The sequence below is a fragment of the Mirounga angustirostris genome, unplaced genomic scaffold (assembly GCF_029215605.1).
Source record: "Mirounga angustirostris isolate CCGP_5_RB_7025 unplaced genomic scaffold, mMirAng1.0.hap1 SCAF_7, whole genome shotgun sequence".
Taxonomy (NCBI): Eukaryota; Metazoa; Chordata; class Mammalia; order Carnivora; family Phocidae; genus Mirounga; species Mirounga angustirostris.
The window spans coordinates 34,640,733-34,655,575 of record NW_026991715.1 but is presented as its reverse complement, the minus strand read 5'-3'; the positions used below and the strand labels follow the sequence as shown (position 1 = coordinate 34,655,575).

Here is a 14,843-nt window from a genome sequence, read left to right as displayed (position 1 = left end):
CAGTATTCAAAAGTTGTTTCTCATGATGAAGTTTTCAGGGGCCAGACTGTATACTCCAGTGACACATTAAATGGATCAATGATAACCTAAGGAACTATAATGAGTATCCATTTCCTGACCCTGCATGAGCTGCTTCTCTGCATCTGTGGGATTTGAAGGAAACTGGAGGCTAAGGGAACAGTTCTTGCTACTCTTCTCCCCTCACTATACCCTCTAAAATGTATGCCCAGGAGCATACACTAGAGTGCAGATGGGACTTGATTTTCAGGAAGCATATGAACTCTGTTTTGGGCCACTTTTAAAGAAAAAAATTTATTTTATTTTGTATCATGTTTCCAACCCTGACTATATTCTGCCCAGAGCTAACCAATCCTGGAGAAAATGGTGTAGAAAAAAAATGAGAGCGGTGCAGGAAACACAGGGTGGAGGGAAAGAATGATCTCAGAATCAATTTATTAAACAAAAATGTTTAGGGATGCCTGGGTGGCACATTTGGTTAAGTGTCTGCCTTGGGCTCGGGTCATGATCTCAGGGTCCTGGGATGGAGCCCTGCATCGGGCTCTCTGCTCAGCAGGGAGTCTGCTTCTCCCTCTCCCTCTGTGCTTGTGCTTTCTCTCTCTCGTTCTCTCTCTCTCAAATAAATAAAATAAAATAAAATAATAAATGGAAATGTTAATTTGGCGAAAACCAGAAAGTTTTCCTTCTAATTTTTTATTTACATGACCATTAAAAATAGACAGTGCAGGGTGTTCTTCTAAAGGAGGAGGCAAATGTGAATGAATAAAGCCAGCAAAGACTTAAGTTTCATTGCTTCTCCTAGGTAGAGGATTCTAATTCCCTCTTCCCACCCTGTCTTGCTCCCTCCCTTCCTCCAGGCCAGGTCAGAACACAAAACACAAGCTACACAGAGAACTCCAGCAGACATGATGAGACCCAAAGCCCCCAAAAGTAAAAGTGCACCTTACGAGGACTCACATTCCTCAGCTAGAGACCTCTCAACCAGGCTGGCACTCTGGCCCCAAGATGCAGGTGGGAGCGGAGGACGCCAAGGCCAATGCGCGAGCTGCCTCACATACACAGATCACGGATCTCATTTTTTTTCCTAATAAGGATCTGTACACACCTCCCAGGTCTGTGATTGCCATGACAACAGCCGAAGTTGAGGGTGAGCAGGTTAGTGGAACAGCAGGCTTTCTAAATTCTCAAACAAGGCCTGAGGCTGCACTCACTCAAGAAGTGGAAAAATTTGTGTTGGCAGTGCTCTTATATGGATTCCAAAAAAGACTCAAGGGTCATGGCTTCTTTCTGAGAAGAATCAGAGATGGAGACTACATGAAGCCCCTTCTTGGAAAGCTGATTTTGTCAGAGGTAGGAATCCCTAAAACAAATAAAAGCATGAATTCCCCGCCCCCATAAAACTAGGGCACATAAACTGTGTCCATCATCCACAGAATAAAGACATATGGCAAACCAGGGCAAAAAGAATCCCTCAGGGACATAAAAAAACAGGCGCGTTAAGAAAAATCTCTAGAACAGAGCCTTCCCACAGAGACTACTCAGAACAAATCAGACCTAAATTCTCAATGTGAAAGACAGACTCATACCTTGAAAAATCCCCAGAAATAGCTACCATCTACCAATCGTTATTCTCTAGGTTCTGTAACATGCGTGTATTATCTCATTTAATTCTTGTTACAACCTTACTAAGTGGACACTACTACTATCTTACAGAGAAACTAGGAATCAGAAAAGTTACATAAGGGACTTTGAACTGCACAGTGACAGAGATAGAATTCAAAGGAGGGTTACTCTGACCTGGAGCCTGAACTCTTAGTGATTCTTTCTCTGATACAGGAAAGGGTTCCTGCTTCCTGCAAGAATCATGAGTCGATGCCTTCCTCGCACGACTTCTGAGCCTCCAAAGATATCGCACAACCTCAGGAATATTTACTCTTCATTCTACACCAGTTCTTAAATTTGGGGTACATTGGGATAACACGGAGGGCCTGTTAAAACACAGATTTCTGGGCCCCACTCTGAGAATTTCTGACTCAGTAGGAATTAGGGCAGCTGCTCCACGTACTATACTTTGCGAACCACTGTCGGGTCACTCTAACTAAGGTCCCCTCCGCCTCCCTGCCTGAGTCATCTGGCCTGCCTAATTAATCTTCCATTTCCTAGGCCCCCAGCCCCTGGGGTCTTCCCTGACAAGCTACGGCGTTATCTTCGGCAGGGCAGCGCGGTGTGTTTTGGAATTCCCTGAGCTCTTTTGAAAATAGTATCTCCCACTCCAAAAATAATCTGTTGCCTTAGGTAATGAAACGTAGAAAAGGGGACCCCTGGAAGAACCAGTAGGGAATAGCAAAGCAGCCTGGTGCACTGAAGCCTGACCGGCTCTCTCAAAGGCAGGGGCAGTCTTCTTATAACCTCTCAGGCTTCCCTCTAGGAACTGAGCACAAGAGGGCACTCATTAAAACCTCTTCAGAACATTCACACTGAGAAAGTGAGAGTTGCAAATGTGAATGACTGGCCCTTTAAAGCACCGCCCCCAACACATCCCTCCCTCTGAAGAAGAAGCTGTAACTGGATGCCGCGCTCTCCCTCCTCAGCCCATTTTCTTTCTCTGCTCGGTCTCATGGGAAGCTGCTCAAGAAGAAGCCCTTCGTCCGGGTCTGCTCACACAGAGGCGAGGCTGGAGAAGGGGGCCAGTAATCAGGATTAACCGATTTGATGCCTGACTTGTTTATCCTGCCAGGAACATCACCTGGTGATGTCCCCATTGATCCTTTCAGAGGGTGACATCTTATCCTAGGTTTTTGTGGACTGTGGAGAGAAATGAACAGTTTAGTGACAAAGCAAAAGAATGCATCCGTGGAGGAAAAACAACCGCAAGGGAGACATGTGAATGAGGACTGGTGCATAGCTGGGCCCTCTCTCTTCATGCCCGCCGGCTACAGCTCTTTTAGGAGTGAGAAGGTAGTGATTCATTGGGGGCGGGTCTCAGACACAAGTGTAAGGAGACCCAGGCAACAGGAGGAAGCCTTCTGGAAGCAACTGCACCTTCATCGGGAGGGAGCAACAGAATCAATGAAAGGCAGGCTCTTCTTGGGGCTGGAAACAACCAGGTTTCTTGAAGCATCTTCCTTTTCTTTGGGCAGAACGAATGAAGCCTCCTCATTCGATCCCCAGAAGGACAGCTGGGGTTGGGGGGTAGGGAGAGTGCCTGGACTGTGCAGATGTCACGATGATCCAGACAACCTTAGAGGGTGTGTCTCTGGGTCCAGAAATGAGAATTACTGAATTCTGGCCACCAGGTCATCAGCCAAGGCCACATCATAGATTGCACAAAACTCTTCCAGAAAAAAAAAAGAGTGAGAAAATTAGGCATTTATTAATATTATATGTCAAACACTATATTCAACTTTCTTTCTTCTTTAGTAATCATGGCAACTCACTAAGATGGGTGTTATCATTATACCCAGTTTATAGTTGGGGTAATTAGGAAAACAGGAATTTAAGCAATGTGCTTATTCAGCTGACTCCAAATCATAACCTTAATCCTTATGCCATATTCCCTAATGACAGCGCAGAACATATTTTGAGTCCTAAAACCTGAAAGTGTCAAAAGGACAGAGCAGAAGGCAGAGGGGCATCCTTTGAACTCTATGTCACCGGTGAGGAGGTGTGCTGAAAAGTATGGTTAGATCACCCATGGGCTACTTGCAAGATGGAAGCTCTGTCCAGCCCAGTCCGTGAGGACTGTGACTCATGCGGCAGGAACCAGGCATAGTCCTGGACAGAAGGGATTAGACAAGAGGGGTTGGGACAATAGAGGAGGGGAGCAGTGGAGACTCCTTCCTTATCTTCTGTCAAGAAGATGGGTTCCTAACATTCTTTCAAATCTGAAGCAAAGAGACCTGGGCCAGATGCAGATGAAATAATCAGCAGACAGTTGCTATTGCCCATTTGCCTAGGAATGTACACCCACCAGCATCATCAAGGAAAGGGAGAACGTATTCAGACTTAGTTCCTGGCTCTGTGAGAATAGGAAAGCCCTGAAACGAAGGCAGGTGAGCAGGACATGGGTGTAAGCTGCTTAGCTCTTACCATTCCAGATGCCTCCCAGCCTGCAATACTTGGCAGCCCAACGCCCCTTCCTCCTCCATCATTTCTTCGCTCCATCACTGGCACTGGGGCTGCAGATTTGTCAATGAACTATTTTATGTCCCTCTCCTTGCCATCTGGCAATATTACCCTCTAATGAATTGCTTTAACTTGTGCATTTGTTCAGTTTGGTTTTTTTTTTGACAAATGTGACTTTTAGTTGAATCATGCAACATTCATAAATAGCAAATGCTGGCTGATTAGAATCAACAAAAGCCCTTAGTGTTGCCAGCAAAAATGGGCCCTTAGCTGCACATGTTATTCGGATAGCCCAATCATTTGAAAGGCACCTGATTATTTTTGGAAAGAACGTTTCACATGCACACTTATGTCATCTGTAATATATGTATTTGAATTTGGATGGGTTCTTGCAAGCTAGCCATGCTAGGAATATAAGTGCTACATACACTTGGATTTGGAGCTAGACACACTTGGGTTTGAATCCTACCTCTGCCACTTACAGACTACATGAACGTGGGTATGTTTCTTACCCTCTCTGTGTCTCCACTTTCTCATATGTGTAATAGACATAATAAATCCCTTGCAAGGTTGTCATGGGGGATAAATGAGATCACATATTTAATGTGCTTGGCACAATGTCCGGGTTGATTATGGCTCAATATCAGGAACTATTATTATCATCATGATGTTCTATCAATAGAGGATTATGATACAGTCTCTGAAACCTTCCTTTATGAAAACTACCACAGGGATGGGCCTACATAGCCATATTTTTATTATATGACATTGCTTTAGTGATTAGGCAAGAGTAAGGAAACTAAGGAAATATGAGTTTAAGGAATTTTTCTATGCTCTCCCAGCCACTGGGTTCTTGATCCAATTCGGCAGGTTCTATTTCCTGAAAGTATGGATTAGGAATCAGTGCCCATTGGTCCTCTAAATTAAGAAACTGTGAGATGGTCACATGTGTAAATATACATGTCAAGGCAGTAAAAGTCAGTCTGCAGATTGATGTAGATATGCAGAAAGAAGCAGGTCTGACTTTGACCCGAAGTCAAAGAGAGGGGTGCCTCTCATAAAGTTTTCATAAAAAGTTTTCATAACTTTCCACTTCCACGAGAAACTCCATTGCATCTATGTATCTATCTCTAGATCTATGTATCTCCCTTTAGCTTACCACTTTGAATGGGTTTCCATTGTCTTCAACCAAAAGGTCTTTGCTAACAGTGTCATCTCTGTGTGTGAGGCCACCAGATCTTCTCTGTGTGGCTCAGATAGCCTAAGCATGTGAAAGATGCCTGGTTACTTTACAAAAGAACTTTACACAAACACACACACACACTCTCTCTCTCTCTCTCTCTCTCCTGTTTCAATTCTTGAAGGACATTAAGTTGAAAATCAAAATAATCATGTATGTATGTAAGGAAAAGAAGAAAGACTAAAAAGAGAACCATTAACATTCCTGGTCTTAAAAAAAAGCAGGTCGTCTGATTGCCTTCTAGAACCCAGCAAGAAGAGAGAGACGTTGGGTCTTTACCTGGTGTCGCGCTGGATACTGTTGGCCACTGCTGATCAGGCCCTCCTGGACCAGCCCGTAGGATGCCAGCCTCCTCTAGGTGCACAGAGCTGAGTAAACACACAGACCCAAATAATGGTTAGACCACAGACGACTTTCCAGATCTCTTTCCACCTGAGAAAGTGCATGCATCTCTGAAGGCAGGGCTGCAGCTAACACACTCTACTCCTCCTTGAACCGAAGCAATTACTGCTGAGCAGTCACCTCACACCAACTGCAAAAGCACTGCTGACTTACTGCTTGCCATACTATTCAGGCAATAAACATGTTTTATCTTTATGGCAGTTTTGCTTGTCATTAATGCCACGTGGTGTTCAGTAAATCTAACAGGAAGCCCATCAGAGGGCTAACGCCATTTTAACATCTTAATGCTGAAGCACGTGAGGTGAGCTTGTTCTCAGAAGCCCCAGGCCTCTCTTGCTGATTCTCTTGTTTCTGGGTCCTCTACAGCAAAGACGAAAACACATGAAAATTATTTGCTGACAACCGTAGCATCACTCCAATTTAGTTACCCAAGTACTTCTTAACCTTATTTTCTGTTTTATTCTTTCTGTATCTTTTACTTACAGACAACCCACCCTCCATTTCCTGTAACCCGAGGAAGCCTATCGCCACCACTCACAGATCCCAATTCAGAAGAGATTAATTCGGCATGAACTATTGCAGGGAGTGAGACACGAACTGGGACACCCTTAGAGGCAAGCAGAGATAGAACATAAACCGTTCAGGGATGGAGCAAACATCATATTCATTTATGTATGTCTAATGCTCGCATATAGGAGACCCTCCTCTATTTGTGGGATGGATGAAGGAAGGAAGGAACAAATGGGACTCTTAAGAGTAAACATCATCCAAGAAAATCCTCATCAGGATTAGAGGATTCTTTTCAAAAAGACATTGGTTCATCTTGCAAATTAAGTTATAAAACTTAATTTTATACTACTATCTGAAGGGTTATATGAGGCAGCAGAGCAGACAATCTTGAACTATTGTGGGGGAAGCCCATCTATCAGTTGAATACTCTTTCACTCTTGACTCTGAATAACATATCTAATCAAAATTCACTCATTAAGCTCTGCCCTACTGCGATTCTTCCCTTCATCTACATCCTAGAATCTTCTTTTTTTTTCAAATATTAATATCCTTCATGTGTTCCTGGATTCTACCAGCAAATTCTACGGGTTCAATCAGATTCATTCTGGAGATGTAACTACCCTGGAACCAGCTCAACTCAAAGCAGAATTTTCAAAGAAATAGTTGCATGATGTCTGAGGCTGGAACGGCCAAGAAGCCAAGCACATGTGTAAAAAGAGAAGAGTATTCTGTACGTTTACAACTCTAATATATGTTCAGTGTACTCTACTGTGAGGGATAAGTTACATTTAGCTTCAATTTTTATTTCATTCCTTATCCTACTTGTATCTCATGGTATCTTAGTTGAAATCTGAATAGAAGCACACTTGGCTTTTTTTTTTTTTCCTTTGGAAATGGAATAAGGAAGTGATATGTTTTAGCATTTTGTTTCAAACGTAGTTTTAAAGGCACATCTCATGGCTTTGATACTTCTCAAGTAAAACACTAGTTCGACTAGGACAGAAAAGGCTGGCATTATAAACCATGCTTTTTCCTGATGTATGGTTTGCAACAATAGCTCAGATGTAGGCAAAAGTATAAGCTGGTCACTAACAAAGAGAAAGAACCCTCCTGACACCTAATATTCCAGCAACTGCACAAGTGTTTCTGGGTTAAAATTATGACCCAGGTTCCAATGTGACATCTCACTATGCCAACTACGGATCTTCAGGCCTTCACTGATTGCTTCTTGTTCAGAAATAGCACCCATTATAATGATTTCTGCTCGACTTGTAATGTAATGCTTGAGAATATGTTAATTTATTTTACTTTAATGCATTTCTAAGTGGACTCAAAACTAATTTTTCATTAACTTAACACATTTTGTAACATTTTGTAAGCTCTCTTTAGAAACTGATGTAGGTTTGGTAAAGATCTACTGAAGTGTTGCCCAGACATTTCGAGGGGCTTCAGTTTAGAGTTTATTTCTTCCTTAAAACTAAATCCTTTTGCTGGTAGTGATCATGAGTTTCTTGGTTTCCAAAGATACTCAAAAATAAAGAATCTTTTATTTGGCCCTATGGCACTAAATCAGCTCTGGGAATAATGGTAGTTAATTAATTACTGTCAAAGAGACAAAGTAGAGACAGCAAAATTATATTTAATCTGAGTCTTAGAGTAATGCTATTACTCTAGGTTCATTTAAAATAAGATAGATTTGGTCTCCAGATATTCAATAAAGGCCTTTCACATGGCTCATCCTCTATTGACAGCAACGAGAGAGTAACAAGATGGAAAAGATAAGGAGATTCTAATATGGATGAACATGAACAACATGTTGCCAGTTATTGTGGTTAATGGATAAAAGAGTCGATGTGTGACAGAAAACCAAGGTAGACAACACGTGCCTATATTCAGATCTAAAAGCATCGGTATTAATTATAATTTCTAAGGGAGGGACAGAAAGTATAGCTGGGGAAGGGATAAGGGGAGTTGTAATTATTTCCTTATAGAACTTTCTTTTTTTTTTTTTTTTTAAAGATTTTATTTATTTATTTGAGAGAGAGAGAATGGAGACAGAGAGCATGAGAGGGGAGAGGGTCAGAGGGAGAAGCAGACTCCCCGCCGAGCAGGGAGCCCGATGCGGGACTCGATGCAGGACTCGATCCCGGGACTCCAGGATCATGACCTGAGCTGAAAGCAGTCGCTTAACCAACTGAGCCACCCAGGCGCCCCTCCTTATAGAACTTTCAATGAGAGAAAGTGCACAGCCGCCTGTCTCTGTAATTTTACAGGGAACTCTCGTTTGCCAGCCCCTGATAAGCCTTTGGCACTCTTTCCAATGTTCTAAGGAAGAGACATGGAGTCAAAAGGAACTACCTTCCCCTGGCAAAGTATCTGAAGCCTCTCAGTTTGACAGCAGTTTCTGGCCTCTAGACACAGCATGTGTCTGAGCCATACAAAGTTCAAGTTCTTCTGATTGAAAAGAGGAAGGAGCTACATACCTGTGCATTCCTGCTCGGAGGGAGGCGGAGTAACGCCAGTCAGGGTTGGGCTGTCGCGGCTGCAAAATCACAAAGGGAGGTTTTGTTAATAAGGCAAAGCGGTGATCTCCCCATGACTGATCAGCGGTTTCTTGAATAGTTCCGTGTATCTGAAAAAAGTTTTGAAGGAGCCATTTTATGTGCAGCTCTAAGATGATATCCATATATATAGCCCTTCAGGAGAAAATTAGCTCCTCGGGGTCCTTCCACAGACTCAATATCACGGAAAAACCAGATTTAATGATGCTGTGAGGACCAGCTGTGGCTTCGCCGTGCTCAAAACAGGTCTATGTTCCTAAAGCAGCACTAGGGGGAGGGCAGTCTATTTTGAGACCGGGAAAGCGTTCATTGTTTTTGCCTTCAAATGCTTCACACTAAAGGAACGTCTCCCATTTGGTATTCTAGCTGTAACGGCGTACAAACTACACAAGTTCTGCTGGTCTGGCCGGACTGCAGAGGACTGCAATCTGCTGCTGGCTTTGCAGAGTGCAGCATCTTCGACCCAGGATGGATGTGCCCCGTCCGCACACCAGCGACTGAGAATTGCCTCTTCTGCCGCTTGAAGGGGAATCCCCAGGAAGGAAAACAAACCGCGACAGGAGTTTGACCTTGTTTTGCTACATAATCCTTTTCATAAAATCCTACTCGCTCCCTGCTCTTCTGAGTGTTTTGCCTCTTCCCTCAATTACTGTTCGCTCGGCTCTGATTGCTTAACAGGGAGTTGCTGAAACCCAAGAAGAACCTGGCTCAGTCTGCACCACCTGCGTACCAGCACCACCTCTGTCCACAGACTGGCAATTCCAAGTGGAGGGGACAGAGAAGGAAAATATAGGCCCCTAAAGACTGCTGGAGGAGTTATGGGCTGCTTAGAAGCTACTCAGGAATTCCTGGGGACAAAATGAACCACCATCATAAATACATTTGTATTTATTAGCAAAAATTTTGTTATAAAAGAATCCTATGAGGGGCGCCTGGGTGGCTCAGTCAGTTAAGTGTCTGCCTTTGGCTCAGGTCATGATCCCGGGGTCCTGGGATCGAGTCCTGTATCAGGCTCCCTGCTCAGTGGGGAGTCTGCTTCTCCCTCTGCCCCTCCCCGTTTGTGCATGTGTGCTCTCTTTCTCTCTCAAAAATAAATATATAAAATCTTTACCAAAAAACCCACCTGTGATAGGTGTTCTTCTCAACGTGTTTTCATGGGCAGAGATTAAAGTGGTCCTGCCACTAAATACTGAAGTCTATTTGAGTGGAAAGATGAAGAGATGGAGGTTGTATTTTATAAATTGCTCTGGATTATAATGATCATATTTGGTAGACACAAAGCCATAGTAATATCAATAAACTACTTCAAAATGTCAGTAATTCTTGTTCTTATCCTTTTTATTGTTTATTCAAAGGATGCAGAGTATTTCCTAACCACGCTTTTTCACAACACCTAGGAAAGTAGTGATCAGCGTCTCAACTTGCAGACAGACTTCGGGGTGGTTGGATGGTATTCAGAGAGTTAGCCGAAGTCAAGGCCCAGAAAAAGCTACAACTCTTGGATACTTGACCTCAAATGTCCCCATACGCTAACTGCCCTTTCTGGTCCCTTCCACTCTGCTGGCAAGATATGAACATGCAAGCTGCTTCATCCTCGGTGGTTAAGTTCATAGCATGGTATGGATGCTCCATATAAAGTAGCATAAAACTCTACACATGAGATGAAAGGATTCGCATTTTCCACCAGTGGCGTTGCAGGGAACAAAAGAGAAACTATTTGCAAATCATTCTGTAAAGCTGGAAACATGGCTGAACTATTTCCTATTAATCCAATCATCACCATCTCTCCCCTTACCATCAGCAGCACTCGTGTCAACCGTAGGAACCTTCCTTTAATAAAGACTTGGACATCGGTTAGGCAAATGTGGCCAGTTTCTCTGTGATTGGCTAACATTCGTGATGAAGACTGCTGCGACTTCATCTTTGGAATGAAAGCACCCACCTCATTTTGCGGAAAGGCACAGTTCTAGGAGGACTGACCAAGGAACTCAGTTCCCTACACAACCTCACTTCCTCAATGACAATTTGTCATGCTGCTATTTTCTGTAACAGTCCATCAACAACAAGGCGCTTCTCAGATTCATTTATCAGAACTGTAGTTAGGACATGTCTTAGGGTAGTAAGATTGGGCAGGGAAAAGAAAGGAAGAATATACAGTGTTTTAAGTCTCCACACAGTATTGGGCAATAGGATAAGCACTTTAAACATATTGGTGCATTTATCCTAACACTTCTTTTATTTTTATTTATTTTTATTTATTTTTTAAAGATTTTATTTATTTATTTGACACAGAGAGACACAGTGAGAGAGGGAACAGAAGCAGGGGGAGCAGGAGAGGGAGAAGCAGGCTTCCCGTCGAGCAGGGAGCCCAATGTGGGGCTTGATCCCAGGACCCCGGGATCATGACCTGAGCCGAAGGCAGACGCTTAACGACTGAGCCACCCAGGCGCCCCATATTCTAACACTTCTTTTCGACCATAAATTCTATAAAAGGCATATCTGTTTTGTCCACAAAACATATGAATATCCTCAGATATTCATAATACATAGCTATGTCCTCAGAGCTTCGCAGGGTTCAGGTATTTGGTACCTTTTAAAAATGTTTCTTTTTTTTTTTTTAAGATTTTATTTATTTATTTGACAGAGAGACAGCGAGACAGGGAACACAAGGAGGGGGAGTGGGAGAGGGAGAAGCAGGCTTCCCACAGAGCAGGGAGCCCAATGCGGGGCCCGATCCCAGGACCCTGGGATCGTGACCCGAGCCGAAGGCAGACACTCAACAACTGAGCCACCCAGGTGCCCCAAAAATGTTTCTGAACAAATGAACTATCATGCAAGGGTAATATTAATGTACTTAAATTTATAGAAATAAGAAATCTGAGCTTTGGAAAGATTAAATCATTTGCCTGATTGGTGGGTTTGGCTGATAGTTATATTTAGGTCTCCCTAACACAAAAGTTTGTGCATTTTTTTAAAAAAGATTTATTTATTTATTTGAGACAGAGAACGTGAGCCAGGCTGGGGCGGGGGGAGAGGGGGGTGGGCAGCGCGTGACAGGGGCAAAGGGAGAAGGAGAAATTTTCGCAGACTCTGCACTGAGCACAGAGCCCGATGTAGGGTTTGATCCTGAGATCATGACCTGAGCCGAAACCAACAGTCAGCCGCTTAACCTGAATGAGCCACCCAGGTGCCCCACAAAAGTTTGTTTTAAACTAATCTACATGGAATGACATATATTATAGACCCTTGAACAACATAGGTTTGAACAGCATTGGTCCACTTATATGTGGATTTTCTTCAATAAATACCATATATAGTACTGTAAATGTATTTTCTCTTCCTTATGATTTTCTTAATAACATTTTCTTTCCTCTAGCTTACTTAATTGTAAGAATACAGTATATAATACATACAATATATAAAATATGTGTTAACCAACTGTTTATGTTCTCGGTAAGCCTTCTGGGCAACAATAGGCTATTAGTAGTTAAGTTTTTGAGGAATCAAAATTTATACTTGGATCTTCAACTGTGCGTGGGTCCGGCACCCCTAACCCTTATATTGCTCAAGGGCCAACTGTACTTTTCTTTTTTCTCTTTGTTACATCTGAGTTTCCCAGATACAAATTTATTTTTAAATGATACAGAATATAAGGTAATAAATATATGTGGGTTTCACCCAAACTTGATTAAAATCAGAAAAACTCAAGTTTAAAGGTTGACTACTGATATGCCAGATACATTGAAGACATATACTAAGGATTTGAATTAGTTTTCTAACACTTGGATGATACATTCCAGAACTATGCTTAATTCCTATTGGTGGAAAGCCCCATTATGTTCTGTTTTTTCAAAGCTTAGTCCTTCAGGAGACTAATAGCCACAAAGCTCCAGATGTGGAAAAACTGAATTAGGTAGTCCATATGGGTGATGTAGCATTAATGAAGAACAAGAAGCCGTTTAAGTTTCTATCAAAATTATAACAAAGATTTAACTTATCCTGTAACAATATTATTTATTATTTACACCATAGAATATCTGAGCTACAGAAGGGTGAGTTACTCTTTCAAGACAAATTTAAAATAAAATAGGTTTAAAATACCTTATCTCCTTCAAAAACAAATCATAGGACCACTCAGGAAATGACACTCCTTGTCATGGAAATCCATGTTGATGCTATTAGTAAATGGCCCTCTGAGACATGTAACTATATGCTGCATCTCCTTTTGCTTCCTATTAGGACTCTATTAAGGATGTATCCACTGCAGATTTTTCACACTGATAATTTGAGATCATTGATATAAACTATGAGGGGCCGAATCCTAAAATGCCCCCCAAGATCCTCACACCTTGGTGTATGTGCCTTGCATAATCTCCAAGAATAAATACGATGGCTCTTACTTTGATTAGGTTATGTTATATGACACACTTGGCTTTAAGACAGGGAAATCATTTGGGCCGGACTGACCTAATCACATGAGCCCTTTAAATCTGGGTCTAGAGATCAGAGACGGAAATTGGAGAGATTTGAAGCATGGGAGGGATTCCACATGAGAGAAGATTCTCCACTGTTAGCTCGAAAGATGGAGAGGATCATGAGGCAAGGACCTGAGCACAACCCCTAGCAGCTGAGAGTGACCTCCAGCCAGCAGTGTGTAAGTAGGTAGTCCACAAAGAAGTAAAATCTGCCAACAGCCTGAATGAACTTGAAAGCATGTTCTTCCCCAAAGCCTCCAGAAGAGAACTCAGCCAGGGTGCCATATTGATTTCAGCCCTGTGAAACCCTAAGCAGAGAACCCGCTCACATCCTGCAGGACTCTGAGAGAATAAATGAGAGTTGTTTTTAACCACTAATTTGTGGTAATTTCTTACAAAGCAATAGAAAATGAATATATAAACTGCTGGTCAATAAGGCAAGAAGGAGTATAACATTTAAAATAATCACTGTTATATTACCTATTAGTCTTCTAGTAAAGCAACTGAAAAGATGAGAAATATGAGAATTCAAAATGAAATACTTTCCTCTGAAGTCCCTTGCTAATCCATGAAGCAGGGAAGTAAAATAAACATAATATTGAAACATACTAATGGGTTCCAGCACAACAGAAAATGCTAGGTTTGCTTAATTCTGGACGCAGAGCCTGCTAGCACAGCAGTTACTCCCTCACTCACAGTTTCACTTCCCTGGAGCCCAGAGTTCTGACCCTGCAAGGCCAGAAAGGAACTGATGTTGCTTATGTGCCAAGGAACTAACATTTTTCTTCACCTTTGCAATGTCAGATATTTCTTTACATTTGTCAAGTTCATATTCCTGAAAGAAAAAGATTGTAATTTTTAGGTGAGCAGATTTGAAATACTGCCTAGGAATCCTCTTGCCCTTTGATTTTTGAAATCATGATTATAGATTATAATGCTCAAAATATGATCGTATGGATAAACTAAATTTATAGTCATACTTATTATGCACAGGAAATTTGAGCCAGGTGAATTCCTAACAAAAGTCACATTCAAAGACACCTGGAAATCTCCATTAAATTCATCTAAACCTCTGGGCTCTGTGATGGCAAGTTTTCCTCAAATATTTGTGAACTGACATCTTCCTAACCTCATTGAGAGCAAAAATTGGTGGCAAACCAAGGCAAGTATCCAGAACTGACTCTGCTCTTCTGTCAAGCAGACAGCATGCCAATAGGCAATTTATAATATGCCAGGCTGTGTCCCTGCAGTGTTTGGAGGTAGACCAGCTGCCCATGTGACAGCTCACTCCTGGGTCAGAGGAAAGGGGAAGCCAATGACATTCAAGCTACAATAAATAGATTTCTTCATCAGTCAGAATATGTGCAAGATAAAGAGACTGAGAAGAGCTCAGCCATAATTCCATCTGGCTCAGCAGATCTGCAGAAAAAGCAAGGAAGGAGGTAATTTGAAGAAATTATTATATTACCAGACCAAAGAAAATAAACCTTTTCTCAGAAGAACAGTCCTATA

The 14,843-nt window shown here is 42.2% G+C and overlaps 1 protein-coding gene across 5 annotated transcripts in view; it reads right to left on the bottom strand.

Annotated features, from left to right (window-relative positions):
• The window catches only part of LOC123857300 (protocadherin alpha-C2), a 104,301-nt gene that overhangs the window by 26,018 nt on the left and 63,440 nt on the right, over positions 1-14,843 (bottom strand). For 3 of the 5 annotated variants that reach the window (XM_064596004.1, XM_045894019.3, XM_045894014.3), the window contains exons 2-3: positions 8,779-8,837; positions 5,663-5,751 (exon numbers count right to left, since the gene is read on the bottom strand). In XM_064596004.1, coding sequence (XP_064452074.1) covers positions 5,663-5,751; positions 8,779-8,837 — 148 coding nt within the window. Of the gene's footprint in view, positions 1-3,060; positions 3,353-5,662; positions 5,752-8,778; positions 8,838-14,843 lie in introns of all 5 variants that reach the window. The other 2 variants (XR_010413030.1, XR_010413029.1) reach the window with 1 other exon arrangement.